This window comes from Eulemur rufifrons, chromosome 19 (genome assembly GCF_041146395.1).
Source record: "Eulemur rufifrons isolate Redbay chromosome 19, OSU_ERuf_1, whole genome shotgun sequence".
In the NCBI taxonomy this organism is placed as follows: domain Eukaryota; kingdom Metazoa; phylum Chordata; class Mammalia; order Primates; family Lemuridae; genus Eulemur; species Eulemur rufifrons.
Genome location: NC_091001.1, coordinates 76267609 through 76293667, shown reverse-complemented (window position 1 = coordinate 76293667; position 26059 = coordinate 76267609). Strand labels below are relative to the sequence as shown.

The 26059-nt window shown below is 33.9% G+C and overlaps 1 protein-coding gene across 17 annotated transcripts in view; it reads right to left on the bottom strand.

Moving 5' to 3' along the window:
* The window catches only part of NRXN1 (neurexin 1), a 1058130-nt gene that overhangs the window by 947069 nt on the left and 85002 nt on the right, over positions 1-26059 (bottom strand). For 9 of the 17 annotated variants that reach the window (XM_069494608.1, XM_069494610.1, XM_069494618.1 and 6 more), the window contains 3 exons: positions 13971-13988; positions 10456-10485; positions 9675-9686 (listed from right to left, as the gene is read on the bottom strand). The exons of 4 other annotated variants lie outside the window; for them this stretch is intronic. In XM_069494608.1, coding sequence (XP_069350709.1) covers positions 9675-9686; positions 10456-10485; positions 13971-13988 — 60 coding nt within the window. The remainder of the gene's footprint in view (positions 1-9674; positions 9687-10455; positions 10486-13970; positions 13989-26059) is intronic. 4 more of the 17 variants (XM_069494611.1, XM_069494616.1, XM_069494609.1 and 1 more) reach the window with 3 other exon arrangements.

Here is a 26059-nt window from a genome sequence, read left to right as displayed (position 1 = left end):
ACAAATAATCACTTGAAAGACAGTTGTAATGAGCCATCACAATTCTTTTAGGTCGGCATAGCATCAAACATACTGTTCCCTAAGCTTAGCAAAAGATTTCTGGCAGATTTTGCTACTAGCAATCTATGAAAACCTATGGTTAGCTCGTGAATTAGGGTTTCCCTGTGAACTGGAATCACAATTGGCCAATTTAGGGATTTCCATCCCTCTGGCAGCACTTTAGCCCAATCTAAATTTGATTGTTTCCTTAAATGGTGTAATTTAATTTTCTCCAAATGTCTACAGACTTCATAATGCCAACTGCAGAAAATCAAGTGGAAAACTGGGTCAGGTGACCAGATAACTCAGGCCAAAAAATAAAATAGTGCTCTGAAATCCCATATAGCACATAAGTTGTTTTAATTTTCTGAATTATGTTATTCATTGTCTCAGTAGTCCAATTGTATAATCTATATCTGGGCTATGTAAAAAATAATATTTTTTAATATGAAAGAAAATATTAGTCTCAGTTCACAGTTCTGGTAACATTTTACTGGTTGAAAGTAAGTACTAATAATTACTGGAGATTACTTCAGCTGCTCCTATTCTGAATGGGCTCTCATGGGGTCATAGGTACATGGTAATTCATAGGCAAACAGGCCAAGTAAAAAAAGGGAGAACTGCATTCAGTGTAATAGGCATACTGTATAAGCATTCGTATAATACGAATGTGTAAATACACGTCCCAAAAATGATTATTGTTATCCATGTTGGTTATATTTCTTAGTGTCAAAAATTCTGAAAATATCCATTCTGAAAAGCTGTGCCTTTACACCATAAGTAACAGTCCCACATAAACCAGAATCTCCTTGGTAGTTTTAGTACTAATGACTAAGATTAACTGAAACCCCTTCTTCCCTTCTTCTGCTTCTGCTTCTTCTGCTTCTCTCTCTCTCTCTCTCTCTCTCCAATAGAACAAATAATAAAACACCCATTTTAAGCAAAATATGGCCTTAGGCACTGTAGCAGTGTTGCTGCTTTTTTTTTTTTTTTTTTTTTTTGAGACAGAGTCTCACTTTGTTGCCCAGGCTAGAGTGAGTGCCGTGGCGTCAGCCTAGCTCACAGCAACCTCAAACTCCTGGGCTCAAGGGATCCTCCTGCCTCAGCCTCCCGAGTAGCTGGGACTACAGACATGCGCTACTATGCCCGGCTAATTTTTCTATATATATTTTTAGTTGTCCATATAATTTCTTTCTATTTTTAGTAGAGACGGGGTCTCGCTCTTGCTCAGGCTGGTCTCGAACTCCTGACCTTGAGCCATCCGCCCACCTCGGCCTCCCAGAGTGCTAGGATTACAGGCGTGAGCCACCGCGCCCGGCCTGTTGCTGCTTTTTAATTCAGAGATTTTCTACCATTGTAATTCTTCAGCATATGTTCCGTGGCTTAGGATACCTGTCTGTGGACCTGGACTTCTTGATAAATCACCTACTTGAACATAAAATTATTACCCTGAGCTGGGAAAAAGTCAAAGGCCCTTTGTGTGTATATAGCTATTTCAGAACCTGAGAAGAATGAATCTATTTTTCTTTATGTTAGAAGTAAAAGATAACCTACCTGACCATAAAATATGAGAATATCTACTTCATTCTTTGAAACTTACTCTGTCACAAATTACCAAAAGATCCTTCCTAAAAAAGTCACAGGGAATCATGCTACTTAGGAGCCAAACTTCTGAAACTTCTTCCTCTTACCTATATAGATACAGAAACATGCAAAGATTAATTATGGTTCCTTTCTTAAAGAAATATTCTTTTAAGACTGATTATTAAGGGAATTTTAAAGGAAAGCCTTGACCATCAGTGGTTGTCAAAGTGGTTTCCAATCCTTTCCAAAATTCCCAGAGGCCTTCTGTAATGGACAGGGAATGAAGAAGATCAAAAGGATCAAATCTGAGTCCTCCTCACTGGCAAGTCAATGAGAAAACTTTTGTTTTTATTGATTTTGTTTGTCCTTCATAGAAATATTTACTTTGGAGCAAAAAGGAAAAAGAAATTTGGTAATTAGTGTACTATGACAAAGCAGAAATAATATCCAGGTAAAATCCAAAAGGAAACTTGTTTAGCCAATTGGTCAGTCGATCATTAAACATAAATTCATCAAGTACCTACTTGTGCCAGCCACTGGTCTAGGGGCCTTAAGGTACATCAGGACAAGGCAGAGTTATCTGCCCTCAGAGCTTATATTATGGCAGGAGGAAGACAAACAATAAACAATGAACAAAACATAGGAGAAAAGTTAAAATTACATTAAAAGACAATTTTTATGGAAGAAAAACTAGAACAGGGTATGGGAGTTCAGAAGAGGGTCAAATTGCAGCATTAATTAGGATGGTCAGCATAAATCTCATGAAGAAGTTATCATTTGAGCAAAATCTTGTAGGATGTGAGGGTATTAGGCAATTATTTACATATCTCAAGGCATTTGTATGTTATTTTACCAGCGCAGACACCTGAGGGAAGTATTTACTCAACTTTTACTCGAAAATTTGGTCTTTAGGTGACTAAATGGTTAGCAGCAGTCTCAGCTATATATATAACTCTATGCAGTCATCAGTTCACAAAAAGTTTCCTCTCACTGGTTACTTCCAGTCCATGAGAAAATGTTTACCACCCTGCCCAATTTAACCAATATATTTTCATCTAAAAAGCAGCACTTATCCAATGAACTCTTAGATTTTGCTCAAAGTGGAGGTAAGTCCATTTCAGCTTCATCATTGGATGCAAGAGAAACATAAGAGTGTAAAGAGTTACAGAAATACCTAAATAAATGTGATTGAGGAGAAACGATCTTTAATGCTTTATTGTACATATGTTCTCTGTAGTATGGGTCATCAGGGCATTGCTCTCCAGTTAGTTATAACCTAAACCAATTGCAGAATCATAAATGATAGGGTATTAATATATTGGGCAGAAGATCTTAAGGTATTAATACTGTTTTTGTTAAACCTTTGGCAGATCGTTTATTTTCAAATTCATTTAATCCAAATGTTAATGATGACAATAAGAAAAAGACCAAATGTGAATGGTCTTTTTCTTATTATCACCATTAATGAAAACTCTCTTCTAAGCACTTTTGCAATTTGTCATGTAACATTACCCTCAGTAATTGAGTATTTTTACTAATCCATATTACAGATCATAAAGTTTAGATATGAGACTAAATTATTTGCCCAAGGTCAGTAAAGAGCAGATAAGGAATGTGAACCCAGGTCTATGATTTCAGGACTGTTACCCACCACACTATTCTGCTCCCTACTTGTAGAGTAGTTATACTGTCCTAAATGGAAACCTTGAAAATAAGAAATGGCATCCTAGATAACAATCTATGGATGGTTTCCTTCACACTACCACTAAACTTACTTTATAAGAATAAGAAGATGAAACCCTGTTTCATGATTATTAGTGTTTAATTGGAGGAAAATCTTTGAAGCTTCCATAAGGTTGGCTAGTCTATATCAGTTATTTCAGCTCAAAGTCTTTACAAGTGTTCACCTATCGTAATAAGCAACATTTCCTACCATGCCTTACAATCAGAGAGTGCCAATATTATATTTTTAGATGAACATTAATGTTCTTCTCTGCTCCAAAATTCTACGATTCTAACTAAAGATTAAAATTTCTTTAGAATAATTAAGCCCTATGGGAAGTTACATTGATTTTTAACCACTGGCCAATACAACCTAGGAAACAGTCTCCTCCCAGCCTCCAAGTGTTGATGTTGATTTAAAAAATCTGGATTAACAAAAATATATTTTCAAATGGATAAATAAGATACAGTCATTGTTCTGGAGAAGGAATGATCCTTTTAAAATTCATTATGCCATGGTTTGAAAGTTTTGCTATTTGCAATATAGCAATATTTCAGCAAAGCATCTAAGTTTCTATTTACATTTCATTCTTTAAACTATTACACCATAGAAAGTCCTTTCTGTGAGAGTAAGTTAATCTAACAACAAGTCTAATAAAAGTCTTGTTTAGTTGATCAGTTTTTCAGTGTTATCATTGTTTTTAAGAATGTATAACAACATGGAAAACTTCACAGAAACAGGATTACAGAGAAATGAGCTGGGACTTTTATTAGTAAAATATATAAAGACAAGATTGATTAAATCACAGCAAGAGATAATACATAAAAATATACTCTTCAAGTAACTTTTCTTGGTTATACCCAGAACTAATGGATACGTAGGCCAAAGATAAACTGCAAAATAAATACTAAATTCTAAAAAGCCACATAGCCTGCTATGTACATCATGTGGATTTAGTAGATGTTTAATGTCTGATTTTACAGTGTGAAATTTTGATCTCTCCAAGTTCTAGGGCTGTGAATTAGGAGCATCAAATACTCCTAGAGTAGAGGTCACACAGTAGACAGCTGAAAATAAAGTACTGCTTACTTCTTCATTTGCATTTGCATCAATCACAGGCATTTCAGTACAGTAAGCTTCTGTCAACAGTCACAAACTTTTCTGAACAATGATGATGGTTTATTATCATAAAGCTAAATGAGGAAATATAATTTAAGAATCCATACAAAAAAGAAAATATGATATTTTTATAATCAAATTAGTTCTATATAAGAAACCACAGCAAAATGTATTTAAAAGTTATAAAACGAATATGCATTAGGATGTTGATAATTTGAAGTCGGGCACTTCACAGACAAATTAGCTATAGAGCAACACAAGATTCGAAAATGGTAACAAAAAAAATAAATCATGGGAACTGTATGGTCTGAATATTTGTGTTCCCCCAAAATTCATAAATTGAAATTCTAACCCACAAGGTGATGGATTAGGAGGTGGGACCTTTGGGAGGTGATTAGGTTATAAGGGCAGAGCCCTCATGAATGGGATTAGTGCCTATATAAAAGAGGCTCCAGAGAGCTCTTTTGCCCACTTGCACCACATAAAGACACAGTGAGAAGACAGCCATCTATGAACCAGGAAGTAGGTTCTCACCGGACACTGAATCTGCCAGCACCTTCATCTTGGACTTCCCAGCTTCTAGAAGTATGAGAAATAAATTTCTGTTGTTTATAAGCTACTCAGTTTGTAGTATTTTTTTATAGAAGCCTGAATGTACTAAAACAAAAAGAAAATGTACAAAAAAGAACAAATGCTTTGCTCTTTTTTAAGTATTAATATCAAATCTATTTTAAAAGTAAATACAATAGATTATTAATTGTGGTATGACATTACAGATAAAGTTTTAAAACACATCATAATATTGCATATTGCTCATCTGTTAGTTATAGTGGAATAATTATATCCAGGTATTGACAGTTTGGAGAAAAATCTATTTTTATTTTTCTTATAAATTATACTAAGATCTACATTTCACGAATACAATAAGAATGTGGAAGTACATGCTTGCCAGTTCTACTTGTAATACTTTGGCCTTCTCTAGTAAGATAAGAATGCTAAGTAAGATAAGATAATCAAATAATAAATGTTCATTTGAAAGAATCAAATGGACACTTATTTTGCAAATATAGTTTAGAATTTATAAATGAAAGATAGCAAATATGCTATCACCAAGACAAGAATTAAATTTTGATTTTTCTGAGAACTTAAATTCCAAACTCAATTCAAATGTACGTCTTATGGCACACTGCACTTGAAACTATGAAGTTTAAAAAAAAGTAGAATTCATTGAAACCACGTAAGATAGTACAACATCAGATACGAATTTCAAAACATTTTACATACCTGTTATCTCATTAATAGTGAAAGTTTAAAAATACAATCTGATTATTTGTTAGTGTGACAGTGAATAACATCAAAAAAATCTGAAAACCTTTAAACACAAAAATATATTGACTTCATTTCCTTATAGAACCATTGCTGTTCACATGCTAAGGCAAATTAAAGTGACAGAATAATGCCTTACTAGAAAGAAATATTACAGCTTTGGGAAATAATATGGATGAAAGGAGACAAAAGAAAGTTTAGGGACAGAGACAGAAAGGATTTCATATAATCTGGTGGTACAATTCCTTTTTGTTAGTCGAATAAATTTTCTTCTCCCTTTTCATTCCTTACTTTGTTCACTCCAACACTCCATGTCCTCCCCCACATCTACCTCATCCAAGGCGCCTGCCCCATACACATATACGTAAGTCATGAAAATAGCAAATTCAAGATACAGTAAGAAAAATGTCCTGGAAATATTATACAATGGTCAAAAATAAAGACAAGCTTCTTTATTCCTGCCCTTATTGAGCTTACACTCTACAAGGAAAAGGTAACATTAAATATATAATCACATGGATAAATATATAATTACCAGATGCCTGTTATGAAGGAAAAATACAGGCCTCCAATTAAAGCAGCAATATTTAACTGATGATTATTAACTTGAGCTCCTGAGCTATTAGGCCAGATTTGCACATATGACTTATTTTGACTTTTCCTGATTTAAATAGGCATTCATTTCTCTCAGGCAACACATTAAAGTAAAATATAAACAAACAAGCAAACAAACCAATCATTGGAATGAAGTGGCAAGTTTCATGTATGTGGAAAAAGAAAAAAACAGACAAAACACACTAAATTCCCAGACAAATAGATAAACCTAAATTCTAAATAGAAAGGAGAAGTTAGCATTATCAGCGAGCCTAACAGTAATACCACTGACATGTTTCAAGCCAAAAAAGAATAATGCAAACAAAATTTCATGAAGACTATTTGGATCCATCTACCTATAATCTGCAGAAGTAAAGTTGGCTTTGGATGTCTTCTCAGCTGTCCCAAAGAAAGCTATAGTTCATTAAGACAAAATTTATTTCCAACCATATCCAGTTAAAGGTGACAAATCTTTGTTTAGAGAACATAAAAATACATCGAATAATTGATTCAAATTTGAAACAGAATGACCAATTGAAAACACTAGGCACAGTGGCCTAGGAGAAGAGTAATAAAGCTTGCATTTCATTCATTGTGATTCTGCCAGCACACAGCAGTGATCCCTAACATTCCAGTTGACTTAGCAGTTTTTGTCAGGCACAAATGATAAGGGATTTTGCAGTTTACAAACCCTGAAGCATTATTACGAAGTATGGAAGGATGAACACCAACTTTGTAAAGACACATCACAAAGTGATACCAGTGCTTACCTCTGAAGAAGGACTAGAAAGGAGGATGAAAAAAGTTATCAAAAGAAGTGCTCTTTTTATATGAGTTACTTATTTTTTAATGAAATATATTCATCTATCACTGGATACTGAAAAATTCAGAAAATACTTAAGAATTCATCCGGAAGAAATCACAATGATAAAGATGATGTTCTTGAATCAAATTTTGCTTCGGGATACATAAAGAAAGACATTGGTCTACAGTGGCTCATTCCAAAGTCCCTGAAATCACTACTGCTGCTACAGAGAAAAGTGGTGTTGAGAAAAATGCTCCATGATTATATGATATATATTTATGATGTAAAGATTTGGAAGACATGAGTTTACAGTGCAAATCAGTTATTTTAAACTAGCCAAATTTAAAACATATTTTATGCATAACTAGGATTTAACATGATATGAACCTGTAATGTAAAGTTTCTAGACATTTTGGACTCCTCCAAGAGGTGACACAGACAGATATATTTACCTAAGGCACACCCTGATTTGTGCTATCTTCATCTTTTTCAGAATTCCTACCACACTTTATACCACTCTCATAGCACTTCCATTTTGTCATTTATACAAACTTGCCCATATGTTTTCCTTTCCTTGTTATACTGATACTCTTGGAATGCGGATGTCATGTCATAGTCATGATTATATTTTTGCCGTAGAACACAGATTTTGTTGAATTAATTTGCAATTAAAGAAGACTTACAAATTATGTTTCTCATTTCTATACATGTAATGGTGATCACTGTGATTTGCAAAATACTCAAGTCCATCTTAAAATCTTTTCTCCATTTAACATCAAAAAGCATCCTGGTCTCATTAATAAAAGAATGCAATGGAAAAATCAAATTCTTGTCCTCAGTAGCTTTGTGCTGATTGAGGATCAAAATTTGATGAAAACTGGTGGAGTAAAATATAATGTTTGACACACATGCCAAAAGAAAACAAATATTTAAGGCTGACGTAGTAAAACTGAATGAAGTGACACTTAACATTAATCATACCAAAACAAATATCAGCTTAATAGAAACATGAACTATTCCGTATGTAGAGTCAAATGGTTGTATAATTAGAAAATTATTTTGAGCTACTTTTTCAACAAATAACAAATCTGAGTACGTATACTTAGAAATGTGCATATACATGCATTCATAAAGATATATACATGCACATATACAAACATACACGTATACTTTACTCAGCCAGTAATATAAACTATAGATATAGTTTCCTCTATGCTATCCTGAGTAGTAAGTCCATGTATTAAAGACCATCATAGGAAATGTTCACTTAAGAGAGGGCAGTGGATAGGAATTTGGCCTCAAGTAAAAACATGTAGAAAGCACTCCACACGGAACACAAAATCTCTAAAATAATTGATACATACTGTCATTTGCACAATTGCTAGAGGGTTAAAATGAAATTAAATTATTGAAAATAGTTGACCAAAACAAAAACTGTGATAGCATATGTTATTTGCTCAAAGTATGCAAATCGCATTTGTTTCTAAAGCTCTGTTTTACACATTTGAAACTTTGATATCATTCCTTACTTATTTCCTGGCTCACGTTCAGGTGCTTTTTCAAGCAGAAAGTTTCCCTGCTAGATGACACAATGTAAAGGTGTTAACTGTGAGCTTTTGTCCCAATTCACCTGATAACATTGAGAGCGTAAGAAAGAGTAAGACACATTCCTGCATTTAAAATAATTTTTAAAAAGATAGAAACCAAAGGCATATTCACTAATAAACAGTTAAAATGATTTAATTACTATTCTATACATTTGTCACTGCAGCATATCACCTACTTCCTTTTAATGACAACACTAAACACAATGTGGATGGTTTTAAATGACAGATTGAACATGCTTCTGAATTTTGTACTAACACCATTAAAGAGTACACATGCCTGACTTACCAAGTGATGAAGGAATGCATAGCTAGTTGATAATGTTCTTAAAACAAAGTTAGTATGCAAAAAGAAAGAGAGGATTTGTCTTGCTCCCCTGCTTTTCCCTTTCACAATACTGCCTTTTTAGGTTACCATGGAGTTAACGTGTACATATGACATCCAGCAGACAAGGTGATGAGCCCACAACAGTACCATTTCAATACTGCACATGCTTAGACTTACGTCTCAATACAGAATGACTGGGGCAGGTGTACTCCAGAGTTGAATGTTTGTGGATGACTTATTTATGGTTGCTACACGCATTTAGCTACCATTAAAAAATACTGCAAATACTGATACCAAAATCTGTAGCTAATTTCTAAATATACTGATTATGTAAGCAACTGACATGAAAAAAATCATATAAAAGGCAAAAAACTGGGGTGAAACAAACATTTTCATAAATTTTTCTTACCTTAAAATTATAAAATATGCATTAACACACATACCTACCTCCCAGTGCCCAAAACCAATGCCAAAAGATCTAATAACGTTTTCATAACTTTGACACACTAATTCATACAGATGATATTAAGAAGAAATAAAATAATGTAATACCTTTACTTTTACCTATGGATTTGATGAAATGGGTCCATGAAGAAAGGGTTTCCAGACAAAGAGGATAAAGAGAAGAAAAACAACAATAAGAATTATGAATACATGTAAATGCACTACTCTCTGAAAATTAAAGACAAGAAAGTATAAATAAGGTTTTTAAGTCAAATGGAGATGTAATCAGTTCATGTTGGAAACTGTGCCTTTTTTTAAGGCAAGTACATGCAAGAAACTGGAAGGTCCATGCTCACTTTAAAAGATTATACAAAATAGAGATACACAATGAATGTAGGTAGAAAAAATATTGATTCCATGGAACACTACACTCAGCAATCTAGAAGCCAAAAGCCAAAGATGTTGGTATGTTCCCAAACTGCCATGCATGGATGAAAAATGGACACTTTTTGGTACAGGAGGTTAAACTGAGCATCTTCTTTCAGATATCAACTTCCGATGGGCGTCGGTTTTTCTTTACTATAATCACCCTTAACTGCATATGCTGGTAAATGTATAAAATTTTTCAATCACAATCTTATGTCTCATTTATTTGCAGATATTATAGTGCAAGGCATGAAGAAAAATAAATGTCACAGGAGCAAACCAAAATCAAACCAACATAAATAAAAGGGAGAAAAACACATGAAAAATGTAAACAAAAGTTATGTATTTTATTTGCAGCCAGATAATTTGCAAGCATTTGCCCATCCTTTGCAGTGATGGTTTGAAAGCAGCTACAGAACAAGAAAACACTGAAAGCAGAGTGGAAAAGGAACAGAGCCCATACCTTGGTCGCCCATCATCAGGTGCGCCAGACCTTGAAGGGAAACAAGAGCACAGTCAGCAATAAACAAGGGAGCATGGGAAGGCAGGGTTGTCACGGTGACAAAAATGTTCAGTGACAGACATCTTGTTTCCTATGAGACATGTCTGTATCACAGAGGCAAATCAAAAAGCATTCATTCAACTCCTGGTTGGAATGCTTTGGGGCAAAGAGTTATAGAACTGCAATTTAAACACTGGCATATGCTGCACTGTGTATTTCTTCTACATTATCAGTTGGAACAATCAAGAGCATAAGAGCATGACTTAATCTCCAACCAATCCCTTAAATAATACACCTGCCCTTTGTGCCCTTTGATGAGACTGTTTTGAACATTGCCCAGAAAGGGCTAGTCACTCTTCAATGATAATATTACATTTTGTAAAACCCAAAGGAATACCTGAAACATGGGCTGGGTCTGATCTTTTTCCCCTCATCAAAAAATGAGCAGTTTCATAATTCAATGGAAAAAAAAAAAAAAAAACCATCCTAGTCACACTGAAATGATAATGCAGAAATGTCTCCTTATCTGACAAATATAACAACTAGACTTGTTCAAATACAAAAAAGATCATTAGACATGCAATTGTAAATTTAGAATTTACTATAGAACAATATTTTTAAGAAACAATGGATCAGCTTTAAATAGGCTCAAGTAATTTTCCTCGGAGAACAAAATTATTTAGCATTTTACATAAGCATTACGTAAATGCTGAACTGTAACTGTATTTATTTAAGGTAAATATTACAGATACAACTTCATTGAGGAATTTTTCTAAAAGAATATTAAATTTCCTTTGTTTAAATTATTTATTATTTCCTGCTTGACAATTAACTTCAAATTGAAGATCACTACTTTTGTAAAGAATACTGCTAATGTTCTTTTAAAAATTCTTTCACTGTCCAAGAAACTACTTATTACTAAAAAGCATAATTCTAAGTTCTTTATTCTAAATCAGCAATAAAGCTATTTCTCAGTCCATGTATTATATATTTCAAGAGTTCAGGAAACTATTACAGCAATATTAGTATATATATATAAATTTTAGTAAATTTGTATTTTCAATTACCAGCGCTATTTCAGATAGATTTGAGACTTTATTTATGCTACATGACATTATGCATTGGTTGCATCAATGTTGAAATCATCTGTGTTGTTTCCTTAAAATTTCAAGGGTATTCAAATATCCCTGTAGGGCAGATATAATTAGAAATCATCATGTAATCACAATATAATATGAAAATTATTTAACAAAGTAGTTTGATGTTTCCGTAATGTAGCTTCCCTTTGTATTTTCTGAGTGATTTTAACAAAAAAAATCCACATAGGCACATTACAAGGTTTACTATCTATTGATGATACATGATGTTTCTTATGCTGAAGAATAGTGGCTTATTTGTCCAGGTTATATTTTTTTCATTTAATTCCATTTTTAAAACTACTAAACATACTACCACATAACAGTCTATAACTTTTTTGTAGACTAAATCAGGAAATTATCTCTGATAAGAACTAACTTTTAGAAAATATATTTGGTACTTCTAATGGTTTTGACACAGTATTAATAAGGATAGAAATTAATAAATCCCACAAATATTCATATTTCTCCTGCTAGACTTCTTATCTCTAAGGGAGTACAGCTACACTGTCAAAGTCACATTATAAATATGAATGTTGAGATTATGACTGAATAAACTTTATTATAACAATTTATAGGCCTATCTGAAAATCTTACGAAAAATCTGTATGGGATGAGTGTGTGTAAGAAGAGAGAGGCATTCATGCTAATTAGGCTGATTTTAGAACCCCTTGGAATGCAATTGGATTGTAAGAAAAAAGAACAAAAAACATGAAACATTTTACGGAATGGTTAAGGAAATGCAAAAGAAGTTGAAAAGATACCTTTTAAAAATAACTTTCAAGCTCAAATAACATGCACAATATAAATGAGACTGATTTTGAAAGATATCAGACCTGCAGAGTAATATCATCTTTATCAAGCATATACTCACATGCAATTAAAATTATAGTATAGAAAAACAGAAGCCATATATGGAGACAACACTTGGAAAAATAGTAATTTATGATTTCTATTAAAGTTTTAATCTGTTTTATTTAAATAATGAAACAACTGTTCAATAGCTAAGCAATTATAATAGTCTGTGAAAGAATTACAAATATGATGTTTATTAACTACTGATTAACTTTGTACTACCATGAAGTGTTCTTGTTTTGTGACACGAAGTTTTGGTAACCTTAATGGCTATTTATCTATAACCTTGGTAGGGTGTCTTTTTCTAGAAAATCCTTCATTCTGTAGAAATGAATACACGTGTACATTTCTACAGAATGACTATATTTCAAAATACAGTTGCAAAATAAAGTATGATAAATGCTTTCTTCTGACATAAATATTAGTAAATCGTTTGTACAAGAACTGTTAAGGCTGTGATTATATAAATTGATAAAATCTTCCCTTTCATCATTCTTTTGCAATACCTAGTTTTGTTTCATTGCATGTTTATCCTTTAAAGATTTGTTTGGCAGTACATAGACATTTAAGTTCTTTAAAAATAACAATGTTGAAATGTTTTAGTTTATTGGATTCCACAGAAAAATGTATAAGTTTCTCAAAGATCCTTGATAGAGATAATTTTAGAAAAACTTAAATAAAATTTCACAGTTTTATTTAGCAGACACAGAATATTACAAATATACTTACCAATGATCACATCGGAGCGCTGTATGCCTTCATTTCCACTGGCCAGTGGCATATTTTTTAATCTAAATTTATGTCTCTTACTTATAGTCAGTATTTTATTGCTTTCTTCTTATGAACCAAATCATTTGAAACAAACCAATGGGCTTTAAATGATATAATGCTAAACATTTCCAACAGAAAAGAAATAATTTTGATTAAGAAAAAATGAAGTAAGGATCATGCACTGTGTTCTAAAACTGCAAAGAAATACTTTCTCTTTTAAAACAAAAAAAGCAGCATTGTATCATTTTTCCATACAGAACACTCCAATAAGTATTCTAAGGTTCATACGGGATGCAAAATCACAGGGGAGCAGGTTCCCTCCCACTGGAAGCATTTATAGGATGTGAGACAAGCAGTAATACTGCCATGTCCTGAGCAAAGAGTTTTTAAAAATCTTTCACTGTCCTCTATAAAGCAAACAATGCTATTACATGTTGCTGGCATGGTCTTTCTAGGCAGTTATTTTAAAAATCTTTTTTGTTTTCTTTTTAAACAAATTCATCAAGGGTTGAAGTTAAGATTGGAGTTTCACATACTTAGGGTTAACGGGGTAGAGAGTGTGCGTGTGTTCTATATGAAAAGTGATACACAATCCAGAAATCGACAAATGGTCAGAAAGAAGTTAAACTTACCGTCTAAATTCGAGATGTACTCTATTAATACTAAGAAATAAAAGGCAAATGAGAGTTGGAAAATAAGGTAGAAAGCACCCACCTTCCACATTGTTGTCTTCTGAAAGCACATGACAAGGAGGGAGAGAAAAGGAAAAACATTCATTAAGCAGCATGCAGACTGGACCTTGCCTTTGCATGTCTTCCTCATGCAAGGCACCAAACACATCATGCAAGTGCTCCATCACTATCATTCAAAGGGGAAAACAAAATCACAGGGGAGCAGGTTCCCTCCCACTGGAAGCATTTATAGGATGTGAGACAAACTCAGTAATACTGCCATGTCCTGAGCAAAGAGTTTTTAAAAATCTTTCACTGTCCTCTATAAAATGAACATTGTTATTACATGTTGCTGGCATGGTCCTTCTAGGCAATTATTTTAAAAAACTTACTTGTTTACTTTTTAACAATTCTCAAAGGTTCTATTTCTATATACTGATGTGAACTTAGATTTTTAAAAAGTCTATCGGAAATAGCTATGAAATTTCACCTAAAGATACCCCAGTTCTACCAAATATATTATCAATTTGTCATGACTGCCTTTTAGTGTTTCTAATACCTTAATTGCTTTCCTTACAGAAATACAATGTAAATTTATGCAACTAAAATCTGCAAATTATTTGCTTTATGTATAGCATATTCATATTTTATTGCAAATGATGATAGTTTATGGTAATTTATTGAAATGTTAACTTTTAAAAATGTTAAGTAGAAACATTGATCACTGGAAGAGAAGTCCTTTTGGGAGCTGTACATTAGGCAAAGTTCATCGTGAATTAATCACTTTGTACTGTTTAGGATGTGAATATGAATCTAGTTCAGATAATGTCAACATTTAGCAAAACTTCTCTTGTATTTTCCTATATCTATAAAATATTTACACATTTTCATATATTCAGTTAATCATATTTCCATGTGTGGACATATATGTGTGTATGTATAAAGGCATACATACAAGCAGATTTTGTTTGTATTTCCTACAGATAATCAATGTAAGTGTGTGAAGGTTAAGCTATTATTAGTACCTACTGGACAATTCAAGGTGCTATTTGAGACACAGGGCCTGACAGCTGGGTAAGAAATGGAAGGGAAAGCTCTCTTAGGGGACTAGGGCAAGAACAAGGTTTTAGTACTTCTCAAAATTTTTCAGTAGTAAATTATATCCATATCAACACGCTAGTCTCATCCTTATATTTTGTTTAATTATCTGTATTTTTGATCAAAAGTGTTTACAGAGAACAAAACAACAGCAAGTATAAAAATTTGAGAGCAAAACCAACTAAAAATGAACCATTTCCGTAGATGCAACAAGTACTTTTTTTAAATAAATAAAGTTATTATTGAATTAAAAATCACCAATTTTGCTTAAAATATATTAGCTGGAAACTGAAATATCAACACAGGCACTTTCACTGATGTGATATTAGCATATGATAGAAAATAGCTCATGGATAAATGTAGGCAATAACATCTTTACCCAATACTTGTTTTGCCAGAATTTATTCTAAAAATAAACAACAAAAAATGATTCAAATATTTGGTGTGTGATATTCGCTTCCAGGTTTTTTGTTTGTTTGTTTTCCAATCTAGTAAATAAAGACTGAAATTTTTACTTTCAATCATGACATTGACATGACATGAACATAAATATCAAAGTTTTTGTTTTATTGCTTTATATTGGAAATCATATAAAGGCAAAATTATTTTAATGTTTAAGATACATTTTAGTCTTATATTAATTATTCTTTGAAATTCCGTTTCCTGGTTAAGATGCTTACTTTCTAATAAGATTATTTAATATGTAGTGTAATAAACATATTACATATTAAACTCCCAGGGAATTTAGACGATAGTCAAGTGCCAAGACAGTCTGTCAGTTTCTACAGTATTATGCAATTTCTATAAACAAAATATTGGCAAATACAGTTGTAAGTAGCAGTATCTTAGTAGGGGTTTTCAGTAAAGTGCTGCAAACACGACTAATAGAAAAAAAGAAGAGAAAAACAAACCAACAAAATAAAACAGGCCCAGGGTGTGACATCAATTTTAGAAAAGTGCTAAGTGGGATATCAGAAAAGAAAGTTCTGCAAATAAGGTTGGGTCATTGATTTAGTCCCCTCAGAGTACGTTTTCCTTTCACTGTTAACTAAAGCATAGGCCCATAGGGGGTGCCATTGGTCCTGCCCCACCATCCAGCATTTTTCTGAGGTCTCATTCATAAAGAGAACAAGCTTAACTAATCAGACTTCTGCAAACAAATCCAAGTCATGCTCAATGAATAAACAAATTCTGACTTCACCAAGTTCAGAAAAATGGTCTGTCTCAGAAAATCTAGGTTTTAAAAAATCAAAGTACTGGAGTAAAAGAAAGGGTGATATATTAACTTCTATTTTTTTTAAAAAAAGATGATGAATTCCCATTCATTAATTTTTGTCATAAATTTCTACACAGCTAAGAAATAATCAACAGAGCAAATAAACAACCTTCAGACAGGAGAAAATATTCACAAGCTGTATGTCCGATAAAGGGTAAAGCCAGAATCTACAAAGAACTCAAGCAAATCAATAAGAAAAACCAAAGAACCCTATTGAAAAGTGGGCAAAAGAAATGAACATGAATGAAGCTTTTCAAAATAAGATAGACAAATATAAAAATGCTCAACATCACTAATCTTCAGGGAAATGTAAATTAAAGCTATAATGAGCTATCACCTTACCCCATACAGAATGGCTTTTATTGAAAAGTCCAAAAACAATAGATGCTGGTGTGGATGCAGAGAGAATGGAATGCTTACATACTGTTGGTGGAACTGCAAATTAGTACAACCTCTATGGAAAACAGTATGAAGATTCCTCAAAGAACTAAAAGTAGACCTACCATCCGATCCAACAATCTCACTACTGGGTATTTACCAAAAGGAAAATAAGTCATTTTATTAAAAAGATACCTGCATTCCGATGTTTACTGCAGCATAATTCACAACTGCAAAGATGCCCACCAATTCATAAGTGGATTAACAAAATGTGGTGTGTGTGTGTGTATATATATATATATATATATGTATACGTATACTATGGAATACTACTCGGCCACAAAAAGGTATCAATTAATATCTTTTGCAACAATTTGGATGGAACTGGAGACCATTATCCTAAGTGAAGTATCTAAGGAATGGAAAAACAACCACCACACGCACTAATTATTAAACTGGAACTAATCGATGAGCACACATGTGCACAGATGGAAGTAAAACTCAGTGGAAATCAAGCAGGGGGTATGGGGGAGAAGGGGATGGGTGAAAATCTACCTAACAGGTACAATGAACACTATTTGGGTGACGGGCACACTTATAGCCCTGACTCAAGCATTACAAAAGTGACCCATGTACCCCTAAAATTTATAACCCTGTAAATATTTTGAAATAAAGAAAAGAAACTAAAACACACACACACACAAATGATGATGATGAAGAAGAAGAAGAAAACTGGCTTGGAACAGACTTCCTCTGAGTTTCCCTATATTTTCAGATTCAATCTCAGGAGGAAAAAAAAAATTCTCTTTCCTCTTTCATTGTATTCTATCCATTTTGGTATTCATTTGCTGGCTTTAGATGATTTAAAACTTGTTAACCTAAAAATACTCCCTAAATTATTTCAGAATTTGGACATCATTATAACTGGTGATAGTTCTAGCATTTACAACCACGCTCCACATATTTTTCCTTTTCTCTTTCTGTTCTATTTTGTTTTTGAACTAAACAAGAAATATTGAGTTAAAAAAGAATAGTTTATCTCATCATATCAACTTCTTCATTGTCTTTGTAAATTCTTATAAAAACAAATGCTATTTTGTTTTTGTGCAGCAACAAGGAAAAGTGCTAAATTTTGGCATGTCACAGTGTAATAGTAAATCAGGGTATTTTTGTTTAGTGTAAAGTAGAAAGCGGTCCAGCTGGCCTTACCTGTGGACATTGTCAAACTAGGAAAAATCTCTTGGTTTGCAGAAAACCCTGGCATCTTAATTTGCTGACCTAATCCTTGCAGACTACATAAAGAAGGTCTCTTGATAATCAACTTTACTGTGATGACCATTCCGCCACCTAACAAGACCACATTCTTGTTTTCTTTTGAATATAAAAATAATGAATGCAAAGCTGTGAAAAAGATACTTTAAATTCTAATTTTCTTTTACATAAGACATGCCTTCCTCACAAAGATAGGAGCTAGACACCAGAATATCAATTATGTTATGAATGATGGCTGTGGGCTGACATGAAGGGAACAACAGCTGACTGTTTTTAAATTACTGCAAGAGCATCTCCACAAAAATTTTTTCTTTGGCCCTCAGCTTGTAAAAATGTGAGGACACTAGTTTATCATGCCAGTGTGCTTTGCACATAATCCTAACCACATGCTTCTAAGAAAAGAGAAGTGAGTAGGAAAACAAATGCCCTGTTTTAATATAAACAAAATAAAAAAAAAAAACCTTAATCATGACTAGTGAAAAAATTAAAATCTGGAATAAAATATCACAAATAACTCGTTTCTATATAATCAGTGTTTAAGTTTAGCAATCTTCATCTAAATGTATAGAATGGTCAATTTATGCGCTACAGCTTCCATTAAAAACTGGCCAAAGAAAGCTGCCTATCACCATTTGGGCATTCTTTCTCTTTTTGGGTTGCAGATTCCTTCTTTCTCTGCCAGTCCCCTGTGACTGGCTCCCTTCCTTTTTCTTTGATTCTCCTGTTCCTCCAACAAAACTGCCATTGCTGCAAGTGGCTTCTGCACCAGACCCAAGCCTTGCAAGTATAGTACATGGCAGCAAAACTGGCGGTGGTAACAGCCAGCAGAAGGAGAAATGAAGAATAAGATTCCATTTCCTTCTTCCATACATTGAGCTTGCTAACTTCTGTCCACCTCCCTCCAGCCCTTCACATTACTTCTCAAGACTTCACCCTTCATTTTGGGGATTAAATGCCAGTATAGCAGAGTTCAGTTCCCATGGTGGCACAGGATGGAGCTCTGCTTTGCTTTATTTTTCTTTTGGTGTTAGCAGTGACTTTAGAAAACCTCAATAGTCTGGGAATGCTTCAAAGACTGGGAAATGGAGGAAATCATTGAGACTGTGGATTTATGCAGCAGTCAGCTAGAGGAAGAGAAACACTGGCCAGAACCAAGAGGAGGTTCAAAGAGAAAACGAAACATAAAGGTCCATTATGGAGACTTAGGGAAGGAAACAAACAGCCCTGGGCAGGAATCTGGCTAGTTTCAAAAATGCTTTTTAACAGATTGCATCAGTTCCTTATTTTAAATCCACTTAAATGACATTTCAAGACACTTTCATCCAGCCTGCTTAGCGTCCTCCTCCTAGGAAATGCGCAGAGCTACCCAGAGCAGCCAGTTTGTTTCTCCCTCCTCACTTCTCAGGAGTAAAATGAGGGGAATCTCTAAACCAACTACAGCAGCAGAAATGTTCCTGGCATCACACTTGCAACTATAAAAACATTTTCCCTAGGAATATTTTGTTACAAAAACATTTGTGGTATTTAATTCAAAATGTCCCCTGTTGTTAATGGCAGTTATCAAAAAGAAAGAGAAAGAAAAAGAGACGAGAGATGAAGGAAAGCAAGACTAAAAATATGGCAGATTCATCTCATGTTTAAGCTGTTTGATGAACCTGATGAAATTTAATAATTAGTAGTTAACGTATCATATAATGTACATTTTATAAATTGAATGATTAGCATAAACTATAATGAATAAAATTTCATATTTTCTTTTCATCAGGGACTATTACTACAAGGATTTAAAAAATTTCTTTTAAGCACTCCCACTTAGAACTGGAACCAGACAGGGCTGCCCACTGTCCCCATTACTTTTCAACATAGTATTGGAAGTCCTTGCGAGAGCTATCAGGCAAGAGAGCAAAATCAAGGGAGTCCAAATAGGGAAGGAAGAGATCAAACTCTCACTTTTTGCTGACGATATGATGCTACATCTGGAAAACCCCCAGGATTCAACCAAGAGACTCCTGGAATTGATTAACGAATATAGCAAAGTCTCTGGCTACAAAATTAATATACACAAATCAGAGGCATTTATATATGCCAATAACAGTCAATCGGAAAACCAAATTAAAGACTCAATACCCTTCAAAATAGCAACAAAGAAAATAAAATATCTAGGTATATACCTAACTAAAGAGGTAAAGGACCTCTATAAGGAAAACTATGAAACACTGAGAAAAGAAATAGCAGAACTTGCAAATAGATGGAAAAATATACCATGCTCGTGGATCGGAAGAATCAACATTGTTAAAATGTCTATACTACCCAAAGTGATCTACAGATTCAATGCAATCCCTATTAAATTACCAACATCATTCTTCACAGATGTAGAGAAAATAATTATACACTTTGTATGGAACCAAAGAAGACCCCGTATAGCAAAAGCAATTTTAAGCAACAAAAACAAAATGGGAGGTATTAATTTGCCAGACCTCAAACTATACTACAAGGCCGTGGTTCTTAAAACAGCCTGGTACTGGCACAAGTACAGGGATACAGACCAGTGGAACACAACAGAAAATCCAAATATAGAACCATCCTCATATACTCACCTAATTTTTTTTTTTTTTTTTTTTTTTTTGAGACAGAGTCTCACTTTGTTGCCCAGGCTAGAGTGAGTGCCGTGGCGTCAGCCTAGCTCACAGCAACCTCAAACTCCTGGGCTCAAGGGATCCTCCTGTCTCAGCCTCCCGAGTAGTTGGGACTACAGGCATGCACCACCATGCCCGGCTAATTTTTTCTATATATATATTTTAGCTGTCCATATAATTTCTTTCTATTTTTTTAGTAGAGATGGAGTCTCGCTCTTGCTCAGGCTGGTCTCGAACTCCTGAGCTCAAACAATCCGCCCACCTCGGCCTCCCAGAGTGCTAGGATTACAGGCGTCAGCCACCGCGCCCGGCCTTAGTCACCTAATTTTTGACAAAGCAGGAAAGAATATACTTTGGGGACAAGAATCCCTATTCAATAAATGGTGCTGGGAGAATTGGTTAGCCACTTGTAGAAGACTGAAACAGGACCCACAGCGTTCACCTCTCACAAAAATCAAATCACAGTGGATAACAGACTTAAACCTTAGGCGTGATACAATCAGAACTCTAGAAGAAAATATAGGAAAGACTCTTACAGACATTGGCCTAGGCAAAGAATTTATGAAGAAGACCCCCAAGGCAATCACAGCAGCAACAAAAATAAATGAATGGGACATGATTAAATTAAAAAGCTTCTGCACAGCCAAAGAAACAGTCCAGAGAATAAACAGACCACCTACAGAATGGGAAAAAATTTTTGCATACTACACATCAGATAAAGGACTGATAACAAGAATCTATTTAGAACTCAGGAAAATCAGCAAGAAAAAAATCAAGCAACCCTATCAAAAAGTGGGCAAATGACATGAATAGAAACTTCACGAAAGAAGATATAAGAATGGCTAACAAACATATGAAAAAATGCTCAACATCCCTAATCATCAGAGAAATACAAATCAAAACCACAATGAGATATCACTTAACCCCAGTGAGAATGGCCTTTATCAAAAAAACCCAAAACAACACATGTTGGCGTGGGTGTGGAGAGACAGGAACACTCATACACTGCTGGTGGGACTGCAAACTAGTGCAACCCCTGTGGAAAGCATTATGGAGGTATCTTAAACAGATTCAAGTAGACCTGCCATTTGACCCAGCAATCCCATTACTGGGCATATACCCAAAGGAAAAAAGGTCATTCTTTAACAAAGACACATGTACCCGAATGTTTATAGCAGCACAATTCACAATAGCAAAGATGTGGAAACAACCCAAATGCCCATCAATACATGATTGGATTAGTAAGCTGTGGTATATGTATACCATGGAATATTACTCAGCTATAAGGAATGATGAAGATACGACATCTCTATGGTTCTCCTGGAGAGAATTGGAACCCATTATATTAAGTGAAGTATCCCAAGAATGGAAAAACAAGCATCACATGTACTCACCAGAAAATTGGTTTCCCTGATCATCACCTAAATACACATCTGGGAACGACACCAATTGGATGTCAGACTGAGGTGGGGGCGGGGGAGGGGATGGGGGTATGCCTACACAATGAGTGCATTGCACACCGTTTGGGGAGTGGTAACACTTGAAGGTGCTGACTCAGGAAGAGGGGGGTGGGGAAGGGAGGGATATATACCTACATGATGGGTGCAATGCGCACGACCTGGGGAACAGACACGCCTGGAGCTCTGACTTGGGGGGAAAGGCGGTACAGGAGCAACGTATGTGACCTGCAATTCTGTATCCCCCATAACAAGATGAAATAAAAAAAGAAAAAAAAAATCTAAAAAATAAATAAATAAATAAATAATTTCTTTTGTTTTTATAGCCTCAGTTCTTACCAATGTCTACACCTTGAGAGTTAACATTTCTATATTCATTCAGTAGTGGGACTTAGGAAAGGAATATTGCATTTAACAGTATGTGTGCTCATGCCACTTATTTTTATTTTTTATTGCTTACTGAGAACTGAATGCTTCCTGATACAGAACTGATAGATAACACTGCACAGTATGCTTAACGTGGACTCTCCTACCCAACCTCAGTCACTGTACACAAGTCTCCTAAGAAAGCTGGGTCAGGTGAGCAGTGCTTTCCTTCAAAGAGTTTGAAGTCATCATACTTTAGAAGCTAGGTAGAGCAGCAAAGCTCTTGGATTGGAATTAGGGGAATGAATTGGGAGAATAAACTTAAATACACTCCAACCTACCTTCCCAAACTATCAACCCTTCTAGTGGTTATGTGGGTGTCACTTTCTTTACGAACAGATCAATGGAAGACATCCTCTGGCATATGTGTTACCGACAAAGAATATTCTGCAATGTGTCCTAGTTCTCCATTATTAAGATAGAGAGTAGGTGAATTCCTGCTAAGGGGACAAATCCCTTTCATTTGAAAGAACTGTCAAACATCTGCTAGGTGTATAAATGTTTTTCACAAAAAGGTTTTCATCTTACTACAGAGGTTTTCAAATGAACATTCAAATACTTTTGACTTTATTCATCTATACTTAGGTTTTTAGATCAGTTCAAAACAAAAATCTATTTAATTTCTCTAAGAAAACACAAAAATTGGCAGGGTGCAGTAGCTCACACCTGTAATCCTAGTACTTTGGTAGGTCAAAGCAAGAGAACTGCTTGAGGTCAGGAGTTCGAGACCAGCCTGAGCAAGAGCCGAGACCTAGTCTCTACAAAAAAATAGAAAAAATAGCAGGGCATGGTGGCATGCGTCTGTAGTCCAGCTACTTGAGAGGCTGAGGCAGGAGGATTGCTTGAACACAGGAGTCTGAAATTGTAGTGAGCTATGATGGCACCACTGCACTGTAGCCCAGCCAACAGGGCAAGACCTTGTCTCAAAAACAAACAAAAAAAACCCACTCTGATGAAATTAAAAGGAATTTGCACAAAAATATGACTGAACATATTGCGAAAAGAGGTCTTAAATTTAATTTAATGCTTAACAAATTAAATTTACATTCACTGTGTAGAAAATAAAGCTATTTCTATAACATGACTGACTTGCCAATTATACATATATTCCTACATTAAAGGAAATATGAAATTTTATTTCAAAATAAAAATATTTCATATTGTTATCTTCAATTCAATAGAACCCTCACACAGGTAACAAACAGCTTGGAAGGACTTTTCAACATTTCAGAGCTTTTCATTTTTCAATTTGTTTAGTGTTAAAAACTCAATATATTTACATGTTTCACAATTTATAGATAATTTAATTTTAAAATTTTATAGAAGTCACTGAAAAGTCTTTTAAAGAGATTAGACCTTTTTTTTTTTTTTTGGCTAAATTAGATCACTTTCCAAAAGTCTCTCAAGGTTGCTTAATAATGAACCAAATATTTACTAATCTTTTCAAGTGTAGGGCATTTACACAGGAAGAAGATTGTTATGAAAAATTCTGCATCTCCAAAGACTGAAATCATTTCATCTGATAGCACCTGAGGTTGAATCATATGAAATTACTATTTTCAGGTTAAAATGGGTCAAATATCAATAATTTCATATGATTAAATCTAGTATTTGTAAATTGTAGTTTTCCTAAAAACTGTGCTACTCTCTACGTACTAAAAATAAGGCAGTTAACATCAAGTTAAACCGAAACTTTATTCTATTCTTTAGAATCAATCATTGGAAAGCAGTAAACAATTCAAGAGAATGTAATTTGTATAGAATAAAATTAAATGTTAAGAAGATCTCAAGTAACTTGTTTCAAATGTTCAAAAGAAATAAGACTAAATAATAATATACTAATACTTGGGTAATCTTTGCTGCTTTAAATGTACTCTCATAAACATTTCCTTATTTAATGTGATATTTTATCTCAACAGTTCACTCAGTGTGGTTGAGGGACTTGCCCAAGATACCTAATAGAAAGAAGATTCTCAGTGGGTATTGATATGTTTTAAATCTCCTTACCCAGGTTTCTATATATGTCAAAAGGCTGTTTTAGAAAGAAAATGAACATGAAGAGTTCCGACTACATAAAGAAAAACCTGGATGATTATGTTCCTGGAAGTATTACCAAAACATATTTATTGGTATCACTTTTTTTCATGGCAATAGAATAAAGGAGTAAGAAGACTGTGAGAGAAAGAAACATTTCATGGATCCTGTTGCAAAAAGGCAGAAAAGTTTTAGGGAAAATATTTCTTTTTTAATTGTATTTATTTGTTGATTCTATTAATATAAAGTAAAAAAATTAATTTTGCTTCATTTCCTTTATTGAAGAAAAAAATGTCTCACAATCTTATTCCCTTGATTGTTAGAATGAATTATTTCCCCAGGGGGCGGGAGGGGAACACATTTAGAAAATCTTTACCCTACCTACTTTAATAGCAAAATCAGGCGCAGGTTTGTAAATGTGCTTACCCCTGGGCATTCTGACTACTAGAAATAAAAGGGAGAATTCCATAAATTTCTTGCTGTCTTTAAAATTTCATTCACAGCACATAAAATTTTGCTTTGTTTTTTAAATTATCAGAAACAAAAAGACACTTTCATTCAAAGCCAAATATTTTGGTAGGTGAAGCAATAAATATAATGTGAATTTGCCACATAAAAAGTATTTGCCCTTTCATTTTAGTTATAAAATGCAAATCTGTTAAAGATACTGTTTTTATTCCCTTTATATACTTGCTATGCAGTCAATCTCCTTGAGCACTGAGTAGCAAATTCTGATCCTTTAAAATCTGAATCAATACACAAGTAGAAGAAAAACTAAATAGATAGTCCAAACATCAGTTTTCCTTTTAAAATAAAGCATTTTATGTTACAGACTAAGAAGAAAATAGTTTGTTAATAGATACAACGACTTCTACATTTTTGAAGATGTCATATTTGTAGTTGTTTGGGTTAATGTCTAGTACTTAATTAAGCCCATATGAATACTAGCCTATGTGGAAGAGGGAGCCATGGGCTTGAATAATCCATCCTTTATCTGTTAATTTATGGATCTACAAAATCAAATCATCACAAATACAAACTTTTGAGGTACCTTTTAATTCCTTGGCTAATGTTTCCCTGAAACAGTCATTCACTGCCTAAGAAAACATGCTGAAATATAAAGAGAAATTTCTTTTTGTGGTTTTATATAATCTTGAAGTGTTAATTCCATCATGCAAAATAGTTCACTTTATTTTTTAATTGATTAATAGGAAGATGATATACCTACTTCTTAACATTTCTATAACTGCTGTCTATGAATACCAGAAAGTCTACATTCTTTTCATACAACTTCTAAACTGAAAAATTTAATCTAAAAATGATCTCAAGTTATATTATAATTCATTATGTGTTGGTTTAAAATGTGTGGCAATACAGTGCTATCATAACTACTTCAATTGAAAAGCTCTTATCTAAACATCAATACCACCATGTGTGCTATCTCTCAGATACACACATGTACATATATGCACACCCAATTAGTTCTTAATTTCATGAACAAATTGAAACTTTGATGTTTTTCTCAATGAAAGTAATCTTCTTCTTCTACAAAAGT